This window comes from Opisthocomus hoazin, chromosome 8, assembly GCF_030867145.1.
Source record: "Opisthocomus hoazin isolate bOpiHoa1 chromosome 8, bOpiHoa1.hap1, whole genome shotgun sequence".
Lineage (NCBI taxonomy): Eukaryota > Metazoa > Chordata > Aves > Opisthocomiformes > Opisthocomidae > Opisthocomus > Opisthocomus hoazin.
In genome coordinates this window covers 23,822,329-23,849,221 of record NC_134421.1, presented here as the reverse complement: position 1 = coordinate 23,849,221, position 26,893 = coordinate 23,822,329, and the positions used below count along the sequence as shown (strand labels likewise).

Here is a 26,893-nt window from a genome sequence, read left to right as displayed (position 1 = left end):
AAGAAAGAAAAAGCAAATAAAGAGGCACAATTACATCAAATATTAAAGTCATCACTTAGACTTAGAGAGTTCATAGCAATTTCCTATGGATATGAGTAAAATTATCTTCCTTCCTCATTTCTCCAAGATAAAATTTTTTCCCTTGTCATATATAGCATGTAAACATTGCACTGTAAAAATTGCCTCTATTATGATATGGCACTCTGGTAATACCTGTGGACAACCTTATCATGACCAGCAGTTTAAGCAGTGCTCAGAGGAGAAAAAAAATCCAGGCTTTGCTCCAAAGATGGCTTACTTTTTACTGAAACACCTCTGATATTAGCATAGCAAAGAAAAACAGCAAAAAAAATCACTGTATGACAGGAATAGATGCTGGCTTAGTTGAAGTCAGTGGGAGTCTGGCCATTTAGCTCCCTCTGGCCTGGTTTCTACCTCAAATATTTATTCCCAAAACAAAAAGGAGGATTCACAATTCAGGAAAATTTTGGAACACTTCTTGGCAGGCTTTTGTCAAAATACGTCCTGACAAACCGTAGAGGGAGTGTGTGGCAATCATACGGGAACTAGTATAGAGTTGTTTTTCCTGGGGTTACCAACAGTTACAATTTTTGCCCTGTCTGGGGATGAGGAGCAGGGAGTTGTATTTTTTGGTGTGATTTCATTGTGTGAGAATCTCAGAGAACTGTTCGGAGGAGTTTTCACCCCTATTCCTCTTCTTTTTGGTTTAGAATAATTTGAAGTGAGAGCCTTGCTAAAATCAGAACTGTCAAATGATTCGCAAATTGTTATCAGACATAATAAGTGATGATACATCTGTTTTGCCAGCTGGGGATGGTACTCTTACCTAACATCAAATATTTAATGATGTATGTGTCCTTCAGGGTTTAAACTGAAAAGTCAATCTGCTGACCCAACGGAATTTCTTTAATTTCCTGAGTTATGTATTACATTATTACCTGTTTTTTATTACGGTTCTGCTAGGAACAGTAATACCTTAAGAATTTTCAGCTCGGGAGTCAGGCGTCCAAATAAAAATAATGATAAATTCGGTCCTTTTTGTTTGACTTATGGCTTTGGTTATGAAGTCATACTCATAACCTGGACATATAGTCCAGCTTTTCTGCCACATTACTACAAGTGGATGTACACTTAGCAAAAAGAAAAAAAAAAAATAACATCTAAAATATAAAATAGAATATGACTTTCTTCTCGTATTATACCAGGAGACAGAATTCTACAAAATAAGCATTCATCATTAAATTCTTTTAAAAAACCATAAACACTGGTAAACTTCAAGGAAACAAGAGCCCTTCAATCCAAGGAGGTCTCTGAACAGAATTCCAGATGTTATGTCTCTTAAAGAATCCCTGATCTACAGTTAAGGCAGGAAAAGGATAAAGGTATAAAAAAACATGATGGTGCAAGTATTTTTTATTTGTTGTTATTTAGAGTTTTTGGTAGGGTTAGGATCAAGTGGAAACAGCTGAGAAAGGCAAAGAAAAAGGGATGACATAGAAACAAGAGGAGAGAGATGAATGAACTGTGAGGGAAGGAGATGGAAAGGCATTGAAACAACAGCCAGTCAGTATAAATGAAAGATGACTGTGGAAAGCAGTTTGACCACATCCACAGCGCCTTGTTGAATAATCTTGCAAAGCCAAGGAGTCTGCTGCAGATCTAGTTTGCATGGAGCTTGAGTTCTCACTGATAAGCATTGTGTAACGACAGCACTGTGTAACATGACTTGCATAGATGACCATGGAGCAGCTGGCTCTACATTTTCCTGCTCCAAGAAAAAATAATCCTAATGCTCTAGACTTCTAGAGAATCTTTCCACCCTGTCCTTGTCTACTGAGGCAAGCGTTTTGGTCATTCATTTTATCACAATTTACTCATTTATTTTATTCCATAAGATTTCCTTTTTCATTAGCTTTGTATGCTGACTTTTTCCAGAATTTTAAGGCCCTCAAAGTATTTTCTTCTGTTGTTTTCCTCACATGAAAAGATCTTTACCCACTGCACATTAAAAATGTTTTACATGCCTGTTGTGTGTTGCACTTGTTTCAGTGGAAAATCTCATTGTATCTTAAGCATAATTCAAAGGAGAGTCTGAGGAAATGACAACTCTCTGAAAGGGTGCTCCATTTCAGAAAGATTAACTTCTTTTTTTCTCAGAATATTTGTTAGAACCCTACATTTGCACCAAGTGGAAACAGAAAATTTAAAAAATGGTATCTCTCAGTCCTGCTAAGAGTGTCAGCCATTGAGGATAGTGGGAATTGAGTTCAGAGGTAGAAACCAGAGATATCTGCCTTTGATTTTTTACAGTATGGCAGTGGTCACTGATTCTTCATTCTGTGATTTGCAGGGCATTATGTTTACATAACTTCTCCCTTAATTATCCTGGGAAAAGGGAACTGAAGCTGTAATGAGTCAGCAGAAGATTGTTTTCCTTCATTAATATTATTTTGATCTGTTTGGAGCTTTTCTGTACCCCTGGAAGATGTTCTTCGACTTTTCCTCAGTTAATCTGGGGTCTTGTCCTTCCATAGGGAGACTTCTTTTGATTCAAAAAAAAAAAGAGTGCATGAAACTTTTCGAATGCAATACTTTATTTTTCCCACTTGATATTACTACAAAGAGTGTTTCAGTTTATTTGTCTATACAGTTAGTGTTGATAATCATCCCTTAGTGTGGATATGGTCATAACCTTAACTCCAAATTTAAATCTTTTCTCTCTTTTGTGCAGGTCTTTTCTTTCAGTATAAATAGAACTGGGTTTAGCACTGTTGTATGCACAACCATGGCTTTGCATATTTCTGCCAGCTTAAATTAAGCAACGTTCCATTAGATTTCAGGCCAACAGCACATTCATCTTTTGCTGTACTAACACTGTGCCATTGAAAAATTCCTGGTGGAAAAGCATGTAGTCACTATTCTGTTGTTTGTGCTGTTCTAGTGATCTAATACACAGTATTTTCTTTCACCTCTTTTTCCAAGTGCCAGGCATTATGCTGGTTTTCTTTGGCTTTGCCACACAGCATGCAACTCCATGTGCTGTTTTTGTAGACTCCTCCTTCACTCTGCAAGAGGGCTTACTCATGTAGTATTTTGGATTCTTTATTGTGTCCATGGGATCAAAGTACTGTACTCTATCCAGAAGTGTCAGTCTGCCTGGAAAATTCTGGCAGTTTCATACATTTTTTCCCTGGCTTTTCCAACTGCACCTCACTGATTATTTTGCCACAGGTCTAAATCATAAGCAAAGCTTTTACATAGTATCAGACAGTTTTCTGAAACCACAAAACTCAGTCCTCAGCTCTAAAAAAAGTCTGTCTTCAGTTTTTTCCCCTATTCTCCCAAATTCTTTGGTAAAAAATATATCTCATCTTTCATTTTTAAATAGTGTGAATTCTTACTGAGTTTTTATAGTACAACAGGAATACTTTAGCCACTTTTTCCCAGATAAATTAAAAATTATGAAAATACCAAGCACACCAGAACTGTTGACTCTGGTGTTTTCTGGCAGTCATCTATTTTTTACAGATAAATATTCCCTTAGTTGCATCCTTTTCCAATTGCTTGACGTATTTCCACAGCTGCAAGTTTTAACTGCCCTTTTCCCTACTCAGGAAAATTTTCTGATACAAAAAAAATTTTTGTAGGTACTAATTTCTCTTTCATTTCCATTTCTGTGTATTGTGTACTTAGGACATAAGCAGTTATGTTTGTGCAGAAACAGAAGCCACAGGCAAGTTATAGGTACATCCATTCTTTTCTCCTTCATCTGTTTTTTAGTAAAAGTTGAACTTTAGGTTCTACCCAATTTGTTCATGAAAATCTCTTCTAAAACTATTACACCTATGGTTGCTGATGTTTACAGTAATTAGGAAGAAATTTCTGGGGCACAAGTCATCTCATTCTAAAACCAACCCAGATGAAATGTGGTGCAGAAGCACCTACTTCTCTTTCTTGACTGTAAAGGTTTTCTACATGAATAGCTCAAGTATAGACACCTGTGTTAGAATTAGATGATATGAAGAAGGATTGCAAAAAGATTAATTCCACTGAAAAGGCTTTTCTCTTAGCACCTTGCAGATAATATTCACTGAAAACATAGGACTCCACTCCAAGGTGGAAGAACGCCGAAACAAGTGGACAGGAATTAGGGGGTCGAATCTGTTCAGTAGCCAGACAGAGGAATTGCAAAAAAATTCTGGGGCACAAGTCATCTCATTCTAAAACCAAGCCAGATGAAATGTGGTGCAGAAGCACCTACTTCTCTTTCTTGACTGTAAAGGTTATCTACATGAATAGCTCAAGTATAGACACCTGTGTTAGAATTAGATGACATGAACCTCATCATGATTTACTCGTGCAGCTCCTTCCACTATGGACAGACTGGCATTTTGCCTATTCCTAGAAATTTTTTAAAATATTTCTTCTTGATGTTATATTAAAACAAAAATTTAAGAGGGAATTTAGAAGTAATTAAGGAAATAAATGTTTATAGCCATTTTTTTTCCAAGTCTGAATGGCTGAATGCAGATTCTTGTTTGAAATAGTGGTTGTGTGATGGCACTGGCATCATGAATGGATAAAAGGTGAGAGTCAGTTTCTTGGTTGTGAATGAAAAGACTAGAAAGAGGCTGTGAAGAGCCATGAAAGCAAAGCCAAGTAGTTTATATTGGTTATAATCAAAAAGGATCAAATGGAATTATACACAGAATAAATTGTGTTGGTGAAAGGATATAAAAATAATATTTGCAGAAATATGTCTATGTTGGGGTATTATTTTCGGAAGCAGAGAAGTAATAGCCTTTTTCTGATGTGGAAAGAAGAAGATATTTCAACAAAATTGAGGCAAGACTACGAGGTATGAATTTTAAAATGTTCATAAAAAGTATAGAAATAAGGGAGGAGGACCTCAGACAGAGAAAAAACAATTTGGAAACAGAGGAAGGTAGTTGTCTGATGGAAACTTGGAAAAGAAGAAGTGAACCAGAAAAAAGGGCAGTCACAGAAACCAGAGAAGGAAAATATTACAGCAAAGAGGAAAACAGACAGCAGTGTTGGATGAGACTGGCAGGTAAACGGGGATGAGGATGGAGCTTTGCTAGGAGAAAGTTAATGCAAAACCACAATTTCATTGTAATGTAGGGGACAGAACATTGATGTGAAAAGATTTTTGAACTAAAATTAGTACAGAAAAACCACTGACAAACATAGTATATTCAAATCTATGTGAGCTCAGAGGTGGGAGGGGAAGGAATACCGTGATGAGTGAGGTGGCAGGGTTGAGATGGATCTGCTTTTTAAACAGAAATATTCAAGTCACTGTGTCAAAGGGACTGAAAACATAAATATGTAGGTGAGAGAAGTTGTGATGGAGATCAGGAGACTGAATGGACAGGAGACAGGTATGAAGAACTGAAAAGAGATGAGAAACGTCTGTGGTATGAAAAGAGAGTTTGTAGGAGAGGAATGGGAAAGGAAATAAATAGGCTGAGCTGGTGGAGGAAGATCACAGAGTATTTCATCAGTTTTCCTTAAAAAGCTGAGTACCAGGCCAAAACCACATTTTCTCCCCATTTTTTTTGGCAAATGCTAGTTCACTTATACACTTACATGAAGATTCTTCAAGTTCTTGAAATCTCCTTCTTTAATTTCAGTGATTTTGTTGTTCTGCAAGTCCAGCAGAGTTGTGTCGGGAGGAAGGTCTTTTGGCACTTTTTCCAGACCTAGAGACAGTGAAAAGAAAAAGCAATTGACTTTGAAAGAAAATTTAAATAGGGGTCAGCACTTTTCTTAGCACTATTTACCTTTCAGTAAACACCATTTCTAGAACTCATTTCCTGAAGAAACTTATGAAGACTTATCTGAAAGTGTTTCTGTCTCCAGTCAGTCAAAGAGAGTTTTGTTTTGCTATGTCAAATCAAAATTTATTTATTTGTATTTCCATTATGCCCTTTTCTGAGAATATATCTGAGTTATAGCTTGAGGCAAAGGATTGAGTTTGGGAAAATTATTTCTAACATGTTTAATTCCACTGAATTTTATGAAAAAAATTGCTTTCAGAAAGACACATGGTATTTCTCAATTTCACTGCGTGTTAGCTTTTGTGGACAGAGAATATTTCCTGCAATTTAAAAGGTAGAAGGCTTTTTTGAAAGAAGTACAATAGTTGGTTATAATCATTTCCAGAAAAAATACTATTTGTTCGACAGTAACTGAATAACTTGCATTAAAGTCCACCTTAAAAAAAAACCAATCCACCTCCCCCCTTTTCTTTCATTTGAAACTAAGTCCAAGTCTTCTGGAGAACAAATCTCTTGGTTTCACTGCAACTGCCAAAAGAACATCAGACAGTTTAAATTAAAGACTCTCTTTGGGACTATTTTCTGAATAGCTGATATGTAAGTCTAGTGAAGTCATGGAAATGAAATTATTTAGTGTTAAATAACACTTGCTTTACCCAGCTTTCCTTTCATACCGTGACTTGGAACAGAGCAAATCTTTTCTAGTAATTCCGATTTACCACAAAATTAAAATGTTCTTTCCTAACTATTATTATTATTATTATTATTATTATTATTATTATTATTATTATTATTTATATTTGGTATCAGAACGTGAAATGCTAAATGAATGGTTGGTAGGAAAAACTTATAGACACTAATAAAGTCTCTATATGGGCATCTAACAGAAGTAGACTTCTCTGTATAGAACAGTCTTTTTACAAGTAAAGATTTTAACAAATATTTCTGAAGCTTTATTTGAACTCTTCTGGGAAAGACCTCTCTGCAGGTATGGTTAGTGTGTTCCCAGTATGATGGTGGACCGCATGATATTGTTCTCAGATGAAAAATACATACCTATATATATTATCTTTTTAAACCTATATATTTTAACTTCAAGAATGGCATTGCAAACACAGTGAGATATACTTGCCCAGAGATAAGATATGCTTTTCCCACAAAGGTTGTGGAGTCTTCATCCTTCGAGATGTTAAATGTTGACTTGATACAGCCCTAAGCGACCTGATCCAGTTGACCTTGCTTTAGCAGGGCAGTGGACTAGACAATCTCAAGAGGTGACCTCCAAACTCAACAATTTTGTGATTCTGTGATGTTTAATGCTCATCACAAAAGTAAGTGTTTTCACACCTGGAATGTAGGATTCTCTGTCAAGTTCCAACATTAAGCAAAACCCCCTCTCTTTCAATCTTTTTTAGAACGTGTATATATATATATATATGTGTATATATATGTAGAGTAAAAAAATGGTTGGCTCTTATTCAGAAGGATTATGGCAAACCATGAAAAGAAGTATGTATTTGGTACTATATTAAATCCTTTCAACATACATAAAGAGCACTACTATATAGTTACTACTGTAAAACTTTACCATAAACTCTAAAGGGGCCACATCGATGTGTACTGGAGCTTTTTACTACAATTAGTGATGCACTAAGAATTTATTATAGATTTGGCCATATTCTTAAAAATATCTGCATGCAGGTGAGACCTGCAATTCATCTTTAGGTGCCTGGTCTGAATCTTCCAAAATGTTGAGCATCTCACAGATCCCACTGGTGTCTGTAACTGCTGTTCGGTGCTTAGCAAATTCTGGAAACAAGATTGCTTTTTTAGTTATCTGTCTATGGGTGCAGGAGACTTAAACTTTTGAAAAGTGTTTGCTGCTTTTAATCTTACTTTTGAATTTATAATATCAGCCTGTATAGAACTTATTCTGTTGTCATACCATTACGTTTGGTTTCCGAATTTAAAAAACATCCTAGCCAATCTTTCAAATTTCTTTTCCCACACAGAAGTTCTCTAACATTTTCTAAAAAATTATTAAAATATTTGGATTTGGTATTTATTAAAATTTAGTACAATGTTGATTAACCTGGCTGAGTTTTAATCACACCAGCATCCAAAAGTTTTAAAAAGCACAGTCATCCAGCTTGGGATGAATTAGTAAAAGTTTCTACCGTACGTAAAATGGAAAGTGGCAAAGCTCACATCTCACCCTGTTTACCTTACTGATATTGAGTGCATGAATAGAAGATACAGATTAAGATTCTTCATGTTACTGAAATAACCATTCCTTGTTCAGGCATGGACTTCATTTTTACTGAGGGCTGTTGCAAAACCCTCATTACTTTCAGAAGTGTATGACTAGAGTTCCAAATATACACAAATGTGATATCGTATAATTTGTATGTTGGTTGTCTTTGGACAGTTTCTGTCCTCAGAGGACAGGAATGATGTCAGCAACTAAAAATTCTTACCCAAAAGGCACTACTTTTTCAAGATCATAATTTTGTTAAAAGAAGTTCTTACAGTCTAGCAACTTTTATAGAATTTTTCACATATAAATACAAAAAAGATTTAATTATTTATATTCAATGTAGTATTACTATGTTCTGGTTGTCAGTACACTTATATTAGCAGACTGGTATCTGTAAATAAGTGCTTATGGCAGAAAGTAGGGCACATGAGAGCTATACATCTCTCCTTTATGTGATGACCTTGAAACATACTTTGTAAGAACACTTGGTTAGGCACTGAAGGGATAATTTGCCAGAGAGTAACCTTCAAACTAAATTTCCAATCATACATTTCAAGCTTCACATGTCAGCTTCCAAAAGCTCAAGTGTTATCCTTGAATAAGGTAGAACTGATAATTTCTCAGAGCGATGAAGTTAGACTTTAAATGTTTCATATTATATTGATAAGACAAATTTAATAATCAGATATCCATTTTTGAAAAGTGATTTATAAGAGCTTCCTAACTTATACGAGAAACTACAAGGATGTACAATACAATAATTAGCTTTGCATGCAAAGACTATAATTGTCATCCCTTAAATTGTGAAAGTTGTTTTACTACCTATCATCTCATGTATATTCTGTTATGCATTTCCTGAAGTTGTTTTTAAAAATGTTTCAGAAAACAGCTATAGATAATATATTTTACTTTTTTCTTGACTTGTCTGAGTTGACGAGCAAAGCATAGAGGAGTATAGAATGCACCCCAGGAGATGGAGAGGAATTGCATTATCATTAAGCAGTTTAGTATATCCTCCAGCTGAAAGCTACATCAACTGTAGCTCTCCAGCAGAGGAATAGTTTATAAATGGGTGGATCTGGACACTGCCGTCTAAAATCAGCAGCTAGATAATTCAAGACTAAACTGTGTTTGAGGTGTGGACTGGATCCACGTGTTTCACCATTTGTTACATCTACATCAGCATCAACAGCTGTGCTTCAGCTTGCAGGTCCAGGTCTCTGCACAGCTAGATGTATCTCCAGATAGGTACATGTAGGAGTAGCATTGGTGTAGTCCAAACTAGTCCCTGTGCTGGAGATTCCCTGCCTGGAGAGCAAACCTTCAGACATCTCTGATCAGGATAAGTCAATAGACAATTAGTTCAGATGAGCGGGGGAGCCTGAACTAACATGACAGCATGACAGAATTTTAGCTGAATTGAGAAAATTGTAATCCCACTTGAAGTTGAAATGGCTCTTGTCTCCTGGGATAGAATTACTATTTCCCAGGAGGATTTTTTTATCCCTCTGTGTGGGAGACTGAGAAGTTTAGAGGGGAACTGTGGGCTGTCCTTACTACTCGTTTCTGAGAAGCTCAAGTGATGCCCATATTCTTCTGAAGCCATGTTGTACAGTATGACTATGTGTCCATCTACAAATGCCTTCCAGTGAAATTTATGTAATACCAGCTAAAAGGGGAACTGGTGCTGGAAAATGTGAACTGAGTCACCTCTCAAACATTTTAAGAGCAGTTTACAAAAGTATTCCATTAAAGGTTGCTTCTTAAAAAGCCATATGAAAATCTCTCATAGCAGTCTGAATTTTACGTGAATATTCAATGGTACACAGTTTGGTATTCAGTTCCCTGGAAATAATTCAGGCCTCTGGTTCCTAAGATTAACTTAGAACTAATTGAAGATTTAGATTCTTCTGCCTTTCCCATTGTATCTTAAATTGAAAATACATATGTCTTTATTTATTTTGGTTGAATAAAACAAAGTCAGTTATGACTTAAGTTGGTACACACATTTAAAAAAATTTTACTTATTCACAAATAAGTAGAAATGGTATAGCTCCACCCTACCAAAATCCTTGTTTATACTGAAATTAAGAGTCTAAAAATTCTGGAAACATACGGGATTTAATAAACCAGTTCATGTATGCTTGGTCACAAAGACCATTTTGATTTGCACTAAAATATTTCTTTGGGAGAAATCATGATTTCCTTATAGAAGCTGAACAGCCATCAGTTCCTGCAGCACAGGCCAAATCTGTATTATTCTTTGCAGATTTCTGTAAGTAGGAATTTTCTTCTGTTCTACACTATCAACCCGTAGCACTCAATATTCCTACCAGTGTATATGTAGGTGTGTCAAAATGTTAGCATGTGAAAACACATGAAGAGCAGAATATGCCATAGAACTACAACATGAAAAAAAAAAAGTGTGTAAGTAAGCTTAAAATATTTCCTTTTGTTAGTCAGGATCAGCTGAACATTTTATCCCTGGCAGAAGTTTTCCTAAATTTTCTTACACTAGTCACTAAACCACGGATTTTTGGAATAACAAACACAATCAAAAAATATTCATCAAAATCCAGTGGAGATTGAGAAATCAATGGATTTCTTCCATGCACACAACAAGGGCCCATGCTTACTTTTCGAAGCACCAAAATGCTCATCTATAGTCACTGAGAAGATGGGCAGGTGAACAGGACCAGGAATCCCTCCTTAGTGGAAGGGTGGAGAGGAAGGTAACTGCAGAAATCAGGCTTCTTTCTGTGGGATCCTGTCTGTGCAGGGTGTAGTTTTCTCTCATGATTTCTTGAGCAAATTACAGTGTCTGTTTAGCTGTGATTGCCTCACCTGCCGGAGAGGACAGAAGGCTGATGGGCCTGGAGATTTTGTGAGACCAGAAATGAGGCTGGTACAGTTCAGCCCTTACCCAGTTCCTGTAGCAGCAGTCAGTGGTTAGCCATCTCCTGTGCACCAGCCCAGCTAGCACGCGCTGCATCTAGCCAGCCAAGCAGGTGTAGGAGATGTAGCAAGGCTTAGGGAATAGTGTGAGGACCAGAAGAGGTTAGGGGTTTTGGTATACAAGACAGGCTTTATTACTTTTGCAGCTGAGGGAATAACCTGCTCAGCTACAGGAGCTGTGATCAAGCAGGAGTGGAATTGTTTAACCCACAAAAGGAGAAGGGTGGCTTTTGAACCCTTCTCACCATGAAGGGGTTTCAGAGTGCTGCTCCAGTTTCTCAGCAGCGAGAGCCACAAGCTCGTCTGTAACTTGGCACGGAGCCATGTTTCTGCTGAAGCCATGCGACTATGCAGAAAAGGAATGCAAGATTTATGGGGCCAGCAAGGGAGACTAAGGAAATGTCTGTAGGAGTCTGTAGCCCAGAGATGAGGACACTTCCCTGAGAATTGCACCCTTGCAATACTGTGACCACGTAGTCAAAATAACAAATATGTGAACAGTGCCAACTATAAACAACTTTAACAACGCAACAGAGTTCGTGGTTGGATTTTTTGGGTTTTTTTTGCTTGGGGTATTTTGGGTTTTTTCCCCTCCACCTATCTGTTTTACAACAAGCTGGGATGAGGCTTTTTCCTCGTAATAAACCTTCCCTCCCCCAGCTGGAGAAAAGGAGCCAAAAGGCAGAGACACATCTGAATGCTGTAGCTCAGATACATGTGTTGTTACATTGCAACACTCACAATGATTATCACAGGGGCCATAAAATGGGGCTTTTTTCGAGACTCCTTCAGTTTCTACAAACAGCTGCTGCCAGCTGAGGAATTTGGGCTGAGCTACATGTAATCCCAACCATGATCATCAGTGGTTACTCTCCCGGCGGAGGCATCCTCTCCAGCAGCTGCCCGTGCTGCCTGTGCACACCAATGTGTGCTCTCCCCTGCTCCAAGCCCAGCTCTCCCACACCCCACTGACAGGCAGCAACTCTCTCGGGGGTGAATGCCCTTAGTGACGCCCTGAGTGGACTCTGGGGTAAATGAGGCGAACAGCAAGCTTGCGGGGTCAGGATGGTTAGTCATGGAAAATGACAGGACTCAAGGACTGCTTTCTGGAAGGATGGCGAGGAGCTTCACACAGCTTTGAATGCTTTGACTTAGAAAAGTTCACTGACGCTTTCCCAGGCTTCAGTATTTGCTGGAAATTTGTGTTCTATTGTGTGGAATTTGTCAATAAGAGTAATTTTGTTGTTTACATGCTGCCATCCATAAAATACGAAACAATTGTCTTTTTCTACAGAGAAGTATCCACAGCTTCCTTCTCTCTTCCACTTTCCAAGTAAAAGTTTTTTCTCCACCTTCCCCTCGATTGCTACGAGATCAGCAGTAATAATTCTTTACTGAGAGAAATAAAAAAGCAAAGTCCACTGGAGTGCATGAGACTCTTAAAATACATCTTCTTAAAGGTGATTCACAACCATTTTTCAGAGGTTTTTTTTGCTCTTCAGTCTAAAAGACTCATCTTCCATTAAGATCCATTTTGGACTTCTTTTTATCATAAATTATTATTTTTGTATAGCTCTGACCCTTCCCATCAGAAAGAACAAGAAAGCTAACTCCATCCTCTGCTGAGGTGGCCTCTCACAAAGGCAGACCTTCTGAGATGTTACTACACCGGCTTTTTTTCCAAATGTTTGCAACATTGCTTCCCAGAACAGAGAGAAACACAGAAAAAACGGAAACAAATTCACACGTTATGATCAAATGCATAATTCTCCATTAAGATAGTACTAATAATTATAAAAGGCCTAGAAAAGGTATAAAAATGAATGCATTGCTTTAACTGCTGTTTTCCATTTCCACCCACTCTGTGTAGTGAACACTTATTTCAAAGTATAACGGATATTGCAAGGTACAGATGTTATACATTATTTTTCAGTGCTAGTCACCTTTTTGGTACAGATAGATTCAGCCTCCTGGCTCCAAAAGCTAATACCTAAGAGTAATGATATATTTTTGAAATCAGAAATCAAGCAAGTTCTATTTCTGTGTTCTTTCTAACTGACTTTTAATTTCAAATGTCTGGAAAGTATATGCCTTCTCAAGAAGCACTGAAGTATTTTAGAAAGGCATAAAAATATTCTGTAATAACCGTGAGACTTCAGGGATTAAGACATTAAGTAAAACAAAATCTAAGACTCCTAGAATTGCCAGTTTTACATTTCCCACTGTCATGGTTACAGACATAAAACATCCCATCAGAGAACAGCAACTGTCCTGTGTGATTCATGCAATCTGTCAGCACCATGTGCATAATGGCTTTAGTCAAAGTGGATGCAATGCAGATGTACTATCTATGAGTACTCATGCATTAAGGTGAAACATTTATTTCTTTTGAGTATTTTAGAGTACTTGGAAGAGAGCATATCAGTTACGCAGAAAAGCAAGCATTATCTAAAAAATTATGTTTTTGAATGATCATTTGGAATAATGTAATTCAATGCTTGTCTGGTCACAGTTTAAACAGCAGGCAACAGGTGACAATTTAAGGATTGCTCCCTCAATCTTTACTTTGGGATTTACCAGAATTAGCAATAACATAATGTAGTAGCCCAAAAGAGTCATTTTGTGGGGGTGGGGAATCTTTTCTGATTTCAAGTAAAGTTACCCCTCCCTGTCCTGACCACATGGTCAGTGCACAGCCCTAGTTTTATTATAACCTGAGGGAAGAGATATGTTCCTGGTTATTTTGGGTACTTATAAATATAACATGGCCATTTTTCATTAATGTTGTAGGGTTGTTTTCAACCTACTTTCGTGCAAGGAAACAATGGAAGGAGCTGTTGTGACTGGACATAGTGAATAACATTTAAATAAATGTTGAAAGAAAATTTCCTGACTGAACTGGGGAGTCTGCAGACCTGTTAGTTTCCTCTTTCTACTAGATGGTGCTGTATCTATCCTTGTAACTCTTAGATATCTTAGCTTTGTTACTTATTTATTTTGTTAGTCATTTAGTGATAGACTTTCCTCAGGTCACCTATCACTGTTACAGTCATCTCCAGCCTAGAGGATGTAAACTCTATGCTGTACTGAGAAAGAATAAAGAAGGGAAAATAAGTTTTGCCCCCTAACTCTGAAAACAGTAAGATTTTCATTCAGTTCTTCAGTTCCTTCCTTTTTTCTTTCATGAATCTGAAACTTACTATATATGTCCTTTTTTAATCATTTCTGTTACAGCTTTCCTTGAGAAAGCAAGATTTTCCCTTTTATGTTCATACTATCCCTTTTTTTCTTTTTCTTTTTTGGGATTCTGTTACTCTACAAACTTTACTAGCACTGTTTGCCTTTCCTTTCCCACTCTTACTTCCCTGTGGTAAAGGATCAACATAGTCTTTACAATTTGAAGGCACGGAAATCAAAGCTGAAGACCTAATTGAACTTACAGAAAGAAATAGGATCAGAGATGAACAATAACATAGCTTTTTAGTCCTGTTTGGCTAATCCACTTATGCCTTTGGTCCTGCACCTCTTAGGTGGAGAAAATTAGCAAATAGTTTGGTTATTGTACCACTACAAAAGCTCTTCTTCCATGTGACCCTAAAATATTAATTCATTGAGAGCCTATTTAGTTTCTGAGGCCCATACTGAAGCAGCAGCAGGGAAAACATGCACTCCAGCATAGAAACTAAGGTTGTCCCAGGTTTTCACATCTTAGGCAGTGCAGGAGTTGCAGGCAGAAACTGTTTCTGGGATGACCTATTACACATTTCTATTGTGCTGATGATATATTACAGAACCAGACTGTAGCCCCATTTACATTTACAGATGTCTTAAATGCTGTAGCATTTGTATAAATAATCTGTCCATTTGTTGTTTTGCCATTAAATCTCCAAAGTTGCCATGAAATTAGGTTTGCAGAAAAGGTTTCTTGCTTTCACTGCTTTTTAAAATCTAAGTATTTATTGCACTCCTTTTCTTATTGAAATTAAAACTGCAAGCTTCCCCTCCTTAACAGTTTTTTGCAGCAACTCAAAGCACTCCAAATCAATCCCAGGAAACAAACACAAAACTGGTGTGGGATGCTCTCCTGGGTGCCCTCTCACTTAAGAGCATGCATGCAAAGAGTACACAAATTCTCTAAATACTGCTTTTCACCTTTTTCATTCCCTATTGACTAAGAAGTTTGCAGTAGAGTCATCTAGATAGCAAATGTAACCCTGCTAACAACAAGGTCATTTGTACAGAGCTGTTCAAGTCCCATAATTGGTCCCATAAGTTGAAAACTACTACTCAACCCCCCCACCCCTCCAAAAAGACACATGCAGGCATGGTCCTTGGTCTTAAGGTCCCTCTGTGACTGTGTTCCTTGTTTCCATCTCTCTTAAGGTCTCTCTGTGACTGTGTTCCTTGTTTCCATTTCCATCTCTTTTCTTGCAGATAAGCTAATGAGCAAGTTCTGCTCCACTTATCTACTTTGCTTTCACAGTGTAAAGGACAACAATGCTCTGTGTGAACAAGCCCTTAGACACAATACAAGTGAAGAGACCTAGATTTGCAGCATTTGTCAATATTGTTTGTCAGGGCAGGCATGTAAAGAAGGAGAAATAAGCTTAAAAACAATTACAAAGTATTTTGAAGGATATATTCTTAGATTTGAACATTAGGAAAAGTATATTCAGAAAAATACTCATTTTTTCTGTAACCTGATTATCTTCTTTTGGCCCACTTCCTTTTAAACACATGACATTTCCAGGACACGGGTAAAGCAAAATACAGATCAGTGAGTCAAAGATGATAAGAAGGGGACGCTCTCAAATCTGGGTTAGAGAGAGGTGTTCTCAATATCTGCCTAAAGCTAGAATATTTTCTGAATACCATGGTAAATGGACTCTGTGAGCAGTTTTCCTGAGTAGCTGGAGGCTAGTATTGGTGGTTCATTGAGGTTGTCATTGGTGGCTTCACATAGACCCAAATTCCTAGGTCTCCTCTCTGTTGGAAGTGGGTTCTCAGTGAACCTTGGGAAGGAGCCCTTGGACTCTTTAGCTTTTCCTAAGGCTTGGCTGGGAACCTTTTGCAGTTGAATAGCACAGGCTTTATGTTGTGAAAACATGGATAGTTTTCAAATAATTATATATCTTACCACATAATGCATCCTGTAAGAAGATAATATGCATACTATGCTTGTCCATAACACTAACAGGTGTCAGCAGTGATTATTTAGTATGCTTTAAGCACTGTGAACACCTGCTATGAGTTATATATGACTTACTTGACTCACATCTTACTAGCTATCTATTAGCTATTTATTTGTGCATTGGGAAATTTTAGAAATGAACCCCTGTCACAGTGCAAACCAGAAAACAGTCACTTCTTGTATCACTTGACTTGGCAGTCAGGATTTCCATTCCTGCCACTAGGCTTTCTTAAATGGCATTTCCTAGTCTGAAGCAAGAAAACAAATCTAAAAAAAAAAAAAAAGTAAACACACAGAATTGGTACCTGTTACCTTGGATTAAGCAGCTACTAAAGAAGGGATGTATTTAGAGTGGATTAATATTCACTTAGAATCATGTTTATCAACTGGAACTGGAACATCAGCAATTCCTGTTGCGATGCAACAAGGCCTGTCTTTTACTTACGCTGGCAAAAACTAATGACTTTTTGTTAACATAAAGCAGACTATGCCCAAGCCAACATACTTTTCTCTTGAGAACTCCCCAAGAGTGTTTTCTAATTATTGGGTTCTTGACTTATGAATTTTTCAGGATGAGTACGGAGTACAGGGCTTTAATTCATGCCTTCTTTAACTTCCAAGACATCCCAAAAAATTGCATCTAAACAGAATATATAGAAAAAATTTAATAGTCCATTGCAAATTTGTTACAAAATAATGCTGTAGCCGGAGTTTATTTCTTCCATGCTTAAATTTTATCAGACATAACTTCATTAACTTGAAAGTTAGTTGCATAGCCTCAGTGGTCATTAAGGCCCAGTCTTGGCAGTTTAATTATCCAAGAGTGATGTATTCTTTCTGTCACTGACTTCCACCTTAGACAGGATGAACTGTCCCGTGGGGTGGCTGCCTAAATCTCCCCATGGCTGTGAAAGGAGGCCAAATGACTTAGATAGTTCATATCACCTGAGATCACTCTTATATCATAGATAATACCTGTAATACTTCATATAGATCCTCCAGTCTGATCTGCAACATGTTAGAGCACCAGAGTTCACCCAGTTACCATGTGGAAAGCCCAATGACTTGTGTTTGAAGACAGCATAAGCTATGTTTGGCTAAATAATGTTGTCCAAAAAGGCATTTAGTCTTCAGTCTTAAGGCCATGGTAATGTGATGCAGAGGCTACTCTCAGTATAAGTGACAATATACTTTCTCAGATTTCATGTTTCCATTTTTAATGACAATATTTTTGTTAAATGATCCAGTTGCATGAAGCCAGAGGATTTCATGAGAGTCTCAGCTTCTATTAAACATAAAAGGAACAAGCGTCTAGTCCTTGTTGTTAGAAGGAAAAAATACATAAAACATAGAATAACTTGTCCTAAAGGCTCAGCAACTACAATGCAAACCAACAAAAACTTTTTTATTTAAAAATTCTGTTTGTTAATGGCTGGCCGTTTAAGGATCCATGCTTTCTCTTATTATACCTTTAGAAATCTGTAAGACTTTGAGCTAAAAAATTAGTTTTAAATATCATGTATTTGAAACATTGGTAAACATTGAAATAATGGCAGGGATTCTAAATTTAAGCACACAATAGTGAGTAATCCTATTTATTTTCTTGAACTTGTAAAATGACTGAGACTGATCACCAATGAGTTACATATTATTTTTCTTTAAAAAGATTTTATGTTGGCAATAGAAGTTCAAATCAAGGTATATCCCGAAGGAGATGATAATTTCCTTTCTACTGATAGATGAGGTTCCCAAATGGAGTCATGATCAGAAAATGTGTCTTCAGATAATTAATGAGATAAATCATCTTTTGTCAACAAATTAGCTATTGCCACATCATCATGGTTCAGGTGTTGAAGAGCCATCAGTTTACACACTGTATCTGTTCAAATAAACTGCCTCACGTTACTGGATCCCTGGAATAATGCTTTAGGTATCTGTGAGATTTTCACCCACTGATGTCAAAGTGCTTTTAAACACACACTCCAACACCCATGCTGAGCTTTAATATACTCTTCTTTACAGCTGGAGAAACCCTGCATTTCTGAGCTGTGAGTAAAATTCCAATTTAAGCTGTAATACTGCTTGAGCTTTGATTACTGACATTCATCTCTCGCACACCTTTCAGAGACCACAAAACCTCCATGGATGTTCAGGGCAAGAGGGCTGGAGGGACCTCCCTACATCCTGTGAAGTCTCCAAGGAAGGCGATCTCATTGCATCCTGCAGAACACAGACACTTCTCACTTTGGAAGGGGCTGCCAGACTTATCTGCAGGTGAAATAAAGCTCAGACACCACCTCTGAATGTACTTATGGAGCATTCTGCATCCACTGCAGGGCTGAGTCCACACACGCGTCCTCCTGTCTGCCAGGGTGCTCTGCGAGGAATCTTCTTCTGAGACTCCCTTTGGGAGGATTGGACTTTAAATGTAACGGTTAATCCTTTCTGGGGCTTTTACGAAGCATGTTTGCCTGGTCAACTGAGTGCACATCTTCCCTGTATTTATTCTTTTAAAACATGAAGAGCTGCCTCTGACCAGCTATATCAGCTACTTGCCACCTGTAGCATGTGCTAATAAGGAAGTTGTTTGTGATTGCTGTGGAAAGTCTGGGTCTGGCATAGCAAGCCTTATAACGAAGCATAATTGAAAAATGCACCTGTGGCTCCCTTTTAGAAACAAGAAGCAGATTCAGAAAAGGCAGCGCTTTTGTAAAGACATTGTAGAGGCCTTCCTTAATGAGATCCTTGAGCCTGTTGCACAGAGGCAATAATCTCATATAAGGTAAGCATGTAGGGTGCTGCTCTCGATCTGTCAGTAACTGCAGCTCAGAGAGAATTCTTCTGCGGGGTGTAAGAAGATGACTTTCTCCTTCCTGCTAACTCAGCTCTTGGCTTGGAGGTAAAATAAATTAATTCGGAGGTATGTGCTTAGGAAGATGCAACTGAAGCTTAAAAGTATAGGAATGCAAAAATTCAGCTGACGAGTGTAATTGGATCACTGGGAATTTTTTTCACTGTTTTTATTGAATTCGGATTTTATTTTTTTTTATTATTCCCATCCAGTGCTCATGAGACAAGGAGAAAACCTGATCTCTGGAGCCTGGATGTGATATTTCTCCTGTGGTTTATTCACATAACTCTGTGGCAAATAGCTGACTTTTCCCTTACAAAGCAAGAGTTTACAAACAGCAAATGCCTCTTTGGGCACAACATGAAGCATGCTGAGGAAAAGCAGACCTCTCCATAAGTAGCCCACATTAGGGTCCTCCAGCTGCCTTTCTCTGACATGCCCTCTGCACCCAGAGCTCATGGCTGCAAAGAGCCCTCCACAGAAAGTGAGTGGAAGAAACGATCCTGATCCCGATTTCAACTTTCCTTTGTGGGACTCAACTTAGCAAGCTCTTAATATGTCCCTGGGAGGACTTTTGTTATTGCCTACAGTTTTTCATCAAATAGTGCCCATGAGACTAGATGATTAAATTTGATAATTTTGGTGGAGGGAGGTAGCTAATTCGGTAGGGTCGGAAACGGCCAGAGCTGAAGGGAGAGGCAGGCCAGGAGCAGTGGTTTGCAGGGAGGTGGAACTGTCATTGCTGGTTTCATGGCTCCCATGTACACATTGCTTTCCTAATCGCTGAGCCCCAAGCACCCTTCATCCCACAGCCCAGGAGCACACTAAGTCATCCTGGCAGGAGCTCCACAGTTTGGAAAAAAATCTTGTGCTCCTAGGGCCAGATCCAGGCTTTCCTCAAGTCAGCAGGTAAATCTGACTTTGTCTGAGTCCAAATCACACAGAAACAGATTCAAGGTGGGATGAGAGGAGAGTGGAGGATAAATCTGCCTGCAAGCAGGCAGCACACACAGCTGTCCTGTCCCTGTTCACAGGGGCGGCCATCGGACCTGCGCCCTGGTGAGCCTCTTACTTGGGCCACAGCCCATCAGGGGTAGCCACCTGTGGCAAGAATGGGTGAAACTTCATGCCAAGGCTGGGGAACTCTGAATTATTATTACTTCCTTGACCTCTGCCAGGGAAATATTATTTATTTTTCAGGGCTGCATCATTTAAGCCCAGGGAGATCTCTCTTCATGCCCAGAGGCTGGATATTATCAGCCCGGCTGCTTCAAAAGCGCAATAGTTTCTTTGCAATATCTGGCATATGTGGGTTTAAACCAAGCTCGAAATATATCTCTTTCTTATCACCCCTCTCAAAATTATCTGGGAAACACAGACCTGGGGCCTTAATTGCTGTATTTCTGAGTCTTGTTGTCAGTCTGGGACTCAACCCGGAAGCATCTGTAGGCAGTGGACTGTAGTGCAACATGGGAACAAGCACAGCAATACAGGGTCCCTGTGTGAGTATCTCTAATTTTTTACCAAGTGAAAGCTCTTTACATTCTGCAGAATTAAAGCAGACTGGGGACAAGTTCCATCAGCATTAGCCAATGTAACAACAATAAAATCCAAGACCTTCATGGCATGCAGGGCAATCTCTTCCCTGCTCCCCTACCCCATATTTGCTAGTATCTGGCACCTAAATGGTAAATAAATTATCTTTCAACAACGACAGTGCTGTGAAAGCTTTATGAATGCATGGCTAGGTTAGTCCATGCTCATTTGTGCAACTTGGCTTGCATTGTTCACTGGGTCTTTGCCAAACTTCTCTGTTGTGTAATTATGTGGCTTGCTTTAATAAATTCACAGAAGTTTCTAGGGATGTAAGCAATGTTTCACCCTCCTTTCTGTAATTATATGACACCCACCACAATGAGACCCAGGTCCTAATTGGTGGATTTATGCTATGATTTACAGTAATTATCAAAGCAAATGCTATAACATAGGAAAATAGAAACACCCAGCTATACATTTAAACAGCTGAGAGAAGAACTTAAAAAAAAAAATAAACTCTATAAAATCACAAGAGAAGTTATTTGTCTGTCCACGAAATAAATTGCCTAATTTCCTTGTAGGCTAAATCAACTTTAATTGATTTTTTGCACTGCACACTGACTTAGACGGAATAATACTGGCTTAAACCAAGAGCATTCTCACTGAAGTCGACTTCATTACTTGAGATTTCTGCATGGGAAAGTCAAATACACTGATGGCAGGCATGGCTTCACATCCCACTGGTCTGACTGTGCAGAAAAGCTTTTGTACATGAGGGAGGAAGGCGTGTTTGTGAGAAAGGTTCTCATGGTTTCAGCTTGAACAGTGTCTAAGAAAGATATTTAACAAGGAGCTCCAAAATGTGTTCATTGTTTTGGAGTGTTTCCAAGCTCTTTGCTCCAAAGAGCTAGTTCCAGCATGTATGATTCAATGTTGGTTATTCCATGCTCATGTATTCCAATGGAAATGAGATGATTTCTATGTTGAGGTTCTAGACAGTATGATTAAGGGTGTCAGAGCTTGGACCATGAAATTTTGAACCTTTTCAAATGTTTCCATCCCCACATCTGACCTCACTGAATTTATTTAATATGCATTTGAAGGAATAGCCTTGAAAAGCTATTTTCTCTACAATAGAAATCTGTGGTCTTTCACAGAACAAATGAAATGTACATACACCAAATATGCTCTAAGAAATCAAACATTCTTCCATCTCACAACAAATGTCCATCTCGTCAGTGCTTTATGGTCTACTTCATATAGTACATTCTAGTTAACAGTAGCTGTAGCATATTTCTTTGCAAAAAAACAGTTATGGAGATAGCCTCACTGTCTCAGCTGCAAACACATGGCTAGAATGTAAGTATACATCCTATGAAGACGGTCTTGGGCTTACCTAGGTCAGAGCACTGCACCACACGAAGATGGCACTGGCAGCGGAAGGGGCACACTGGTCCAAACCCAGATGTGATGGAATCATCCGTCGGGGGCATATCGGCTGACCCTTCATCCTCCAGCATAAAGTCAAAGAGGCCTTGCTGGTGGAATGGCGTGGCCAAGCATGCTGGCAGCAGTAGGACGAAGAGAAGAGCCAGCCTCATGGCTTAGTTCATCCACTCTGGGCAGAACCTAGGGATCAAAGCAGGAGATTTACAGCAAAAGTAGCAGTTTCCCATAGCTGCACAGTTCCTGCTGAAGGAGGTCCAACATATCCACCAATTGCATAACTGTTCCTTTCAATAAAAGAAATCTGAATTATGAAAATAGGACAGTTATGTGATAGGAGTCTGGTAACTGCTTGTCAATAGCCTTTTTTTTTTCACAGAGCAGTTTAAAGGCAACTGTAAACACATCTGTTTGCATATTTAGAGTAATATTTATTAGGAACAGGCAGTGCTGTCAACTTTGTTATGCAAAACAGTCAACACAATAAGCCACATTTTCCACGTGTCTGTTTTCTGCCAACGTAACAGTCTATTTGATTTCATTAGCATTTGTTTCATAGCAATGAGTTTGTCCCCTGAGGACAAACCTGAGGTTCCCAAACTCACTGTAATGCAGTATTTCATGTCCTGAGAATTTTTTTTTAAAGTGCCAGCTTGCTGTGTGTTTTAAATTATAGCCTAGTAAAATTGACTGAGAAAGAGTAGGATCTAGTAACAGGGTGGAGAGAGGGGGGAAGATCTTTAGTTGTTTAAATGAGCTATACTTCTTTCCCAGTTTAAACAGCACAATAAAATGGAATACAATGTTGTGTTATATTGAATATTCTTGACTGTCTTTCCAAATTTTTGTTTAGGGGATTTTATGATATAAACAACACACCCTGAAAATCCTTTTTTGCACTGCATAAGCATTCGAATTGATGCTCGTAGTATTGTCAGCACACTTTGTAATGGGACTTCAGGGCCTCATTCTTCAGACCTTCATGCTCAGGAGAAACTACGCAACTGTGTACTGCCATAAGTATCAACAAGGAAAACTGCTTAAATATGTGTGCTCAGGACCAAGGCCTAAATGCATTTCAATGCATTGTACATTGTACCTGTGTTGCTGAATGCTAAGGAGAAATTACAATACAGCTGTTTGCAGGATTTGTATCAAGGCTGTACAGATCAGCTAATTTTCTGAAAATTATTTTCTTTTAATATTTATTTTATATAAGGAAGCTTATCTTTTACAAACCTTCATGGGTCTAAAAAGAACCTGCAAAAAAAGATACGAAGAAACCTGCCTTCAAGTTCCCAAGTGAAGAAAAGCAAACTTCTAATTTATTTAGGAGCCTTTTCTTAAAATGGATGGCATAGTCCTGAATATGGATGTTGCTCTTTGCAATGACAGTAAAAACATCCACTTGCTTCTTCAGGTCAGTAACTTCCGAAATGCCTTATCTGGGCACTAGCTGGGATTAATTTTTTTCTAGCAAAAGTTATCTAGCAGTTAGGGGCGTGGTATAGCATTTCTCAGCTCCATATTGACTAATCGAAAGATGAGAAAACTGGGGGAGAGGCAGAGGAGGAGGACTGTCTCCCTCTCTGCATTGACATACGGAACCTACCAGGTAGATGACTAACATTGGCAGCTGCTGCTAGGTGAGAGTGGTATACTGAGGCCTCTCTTTCTAAAATATCATATCCATGTACTCTAACAGGAGTGGTTAGTATAAAAAAAGATAAATAAATAAAAAACACAGGCTTGGAATCAGATACAATATATATTATGCCTGGGTTCAATTTCCTTTATGAATTTCTACTTACAGAAGCCAATAATGCAATCCTGCAGAAACCTTTAGGGCTCATTCTTGAAAGGATGATAAGGTTATCTTATAAAATATGCTAGTGTTTTAAAATCATAGTTTACATTTCTGTTGTCTACTTAACTGGAAGACAGGTATATAACATCTTCAGATGTCCCAAAGACTTCGAAGTGACATAGAGTAAAACAACATTTCTATTGCCTCTTTAAGAGACGTAGCTGGTTTCTTAATTGGACCTGAAAGTATTTTCTGTCCCTGGAGCAGACATCCTACCTACTGCCTGCACTGAGGGGTTTTGCAGACCCCAATGTCAAGCAGAAGGTCAGAGCATTTTAGCATGTCCTGCTAGTCCCACTCAGTACTGTGCAAACTGGTGCCATGTGGCAGGGGCAGGCTGTGTCCCCGTGTGGGCCATCCTCCTGCGCTCCCTCCTGCCCTGGCCCCCCACCAACACTGGGGCTGTGTCCCTTCCGCAGCAACACCCCCACGGTGCACGCAGAGTACACAAGACAGTAAGGATGTCACAGAAAAGTGGTGTTAATGCACGGTCGTGAGTTCTTACCACAGTTTAATCTAGAACAAGATTTTTGAAATAATCATTATTATGTACAAATTATTGTAAAATAACAACGTAATTAATTAATAGTCTGAAATGGGAAGACAAATTTTCTAAATTGTCACCATTCATCGTAATAAACTGCCTTGTGAAAATCATCAATAAAACATTACCCCTGCAGAAAATATTTTTCAGAATGCACATTAACATCAATAAACATTGGGAATGCTGCACAACAACCCTGGCATGGCACTGAAAGTCAGTACTTTATAAAGCGCTTCTCCAGCTCTTTTTTACATATTTGCATATTTAAAATATTTTTAAATATTTAAAACTGCTTGTATTCCCCCCCCAGGGTTACTGCTGAAACACCGTTTCACACACATCCCAAGAATGCACAGTCAGGGTCTTATCCTGGAGTTAAATTACTACCCCTCAGAAAAACCCCAAAACAATGTGAAGGCACTTAGGAAGTTTCTTCACACTTTGCTTCTTCTTCACCTTAATATTGATGACTTCACTTATCTCAGTTAAACCTTGTAGTAGGCCTTTACCTTTGGTCCCTGTTTTGTGAAAATGATAATAAAATCAGTAAGACCTGTATATAAAGGAAAACTGTAGGACAATAAAGGATAGTAAGGATCTAATCTGAGGATACAGCAGAGAAAATAGCAGACACAAGCTACGTATTAATCAGGAAACAGGAACAGATATGTGTCTGCATATCTTTATCCATATTCGTACTGCAGGCACACATATCTGCTCCTATTGTTTGCATGTGTAAATGAACATAAACAGTTAGAGAAAAAAATATATACAAAACTGTACTAGTAAGAAATGTTTGCATTTCACTTACAAAAAAGTAGTGAGGGGAAAAAAATCTGAATTCTTAAAGGTCTGTGACACAATATTTATGTCTGGAGGACATAACTGTTTACATTTGCTTTAATTATGTGTTTACAATGAGGAAGACTTTTCCACAAACAGAGGAAACTATACCATAGACTTGGCCACATTTCAGTTTAAAATACCACTGGAAATATGCTTCATCAGTTCACGTCACCACTGTATTGGTGGTCTTCTTGTCAGTGTACTTTAATATTAAGTTTTAAATATTAGTTCTCCTAGCGTCAGAAATGTCTCAAAATCCCACCACAAACAAATTAAAAAATATACGAAGTTTCAAAAAATATTCCCTACATTATCTGTTTTACCCATTTTGTGTAATAAAGTCTACATGTACAAACACAGGAGTTTGAAGTTCTAAAGAGATTAAAACTCTGTTAAACAGGAGTTTTAGCTCCAGGATTTTTCTTTTCTACTATTTCATTCATAGGAACCTTCTTCGAATGCGAGTCCCTTGTTTGTACACTCTAACATAGCACTTTCTAACATTACAAAGGCATACACTGAGCCCGTTTAACTAACTACCATGTACTTTTTCTCTGAAAGTGAAATTATATTCATTAATGTTTGGAATATACATGAAGAAATAGGAAGAAAAAAGAAAACACAGAGTGCAGTTTCAAACAGAAATGTAAGAACTCATGCATTTTTTACACTCACTACATCACCGATTCTAAACACTGGACTGCAAACAGAGAATATACTGCTGCAAAAGTTTACAGTAAGGAAAAAGAAAGGACTATAGCAGTGCTTATACAAATCAAAACAAGAGACAGAACACTCACATAAACACTAGGAAATCTGCACAGTCCTTGAGAATGCATTCTCATGCTCCCAAGAAACAAAAGTGCTGGACACAAAACTTAACATTGCTAAACATTTAGTAGGATTTTTTCCTTGCTTCTCTTAAAATTCAGCTAGTTCTTGCCGTAGACTTGCCTGAAGTTTTATTAGTGCAGCATAGTTCAGGAGAATTACTGAAAACCATACCTTTTAATCCAGGGATTTGCAACAGGAGCTCTCAAAGCTGAGATGTAATTAAACTAAATATTCAACCCAGGCAAAAGTCTTTGCAGGTGTGGAAAGGAGGAGGGGGTAAGTTCAGCTCAGTGACTGTCACTTGGTGGAAAACCCTCCTGCTTCTATTCCATAGCACAGTTAAAAAATAAGGTTTCTCTCAATGAACACAATCCAGGCTGACACCCACATTAGATCATATGGTAATGATATGTCTCCTGTATTGTAGCCAGAAACTTTATCAGCTCTTTTGCTTTCTTTTCCTCCTTTTTCTTTTGCTTTATTTCTTTTTCATCTGTTAAGAATCCCAGACTACTTGTATGCTATAAGACAGATGCTTAGCTATAATTCATCTTACTTATTTTATTTATGTCTCTAAAACACATATTTAGGAAAGTTTTCTTGGTTTTAACTATGCTTTTTTTTCTGTCTCATTACTGAGGAAAATGTTTCACTGTTCCTCTTGTTTATAGCATTTGTAATTCAAGGAAATGATATAAAATTAATCTTGGAGTTAGTCAAAGTGGAGATTAATATCAGAAAAAA

General features: G+C 38.1%; 1 protein-coding gene across 1 annotated transcript in view; it reads right to left on the bottom strand.

The window, feature by feature from the left end:
- DCN (decorin) overlaps positions 1 to 26,514 on the bottom strand; it is a 39,028-nt gene extending 12,514 nt beyond the window's left edge. The window contains exons 1-3 of the mRNA XM_009940099.2: positions 26,321 to 26,514; positions 22,009 to 22,241; positions 5,632 to 5,744 (exon numbers count right to left, since the gene is read on the bottom strand). Of these exons, the coding sequence (XP_009938401.1) occupies positions 5,632 to 5,744; positions 22,009 to 22,213 (318 nt within the window). The 5' untranslated portion in view covers positions 22,214 to 22,241; positions 26,321 to 26,514. The remainder of the gene's footprint in view (positions 1 to 5,631; positions 5,745 to 22,008; positions 22,242 to 26,320) is intronic.
- Positions 26,515 to 26,893: the final 379 nt, after the last annotated feature.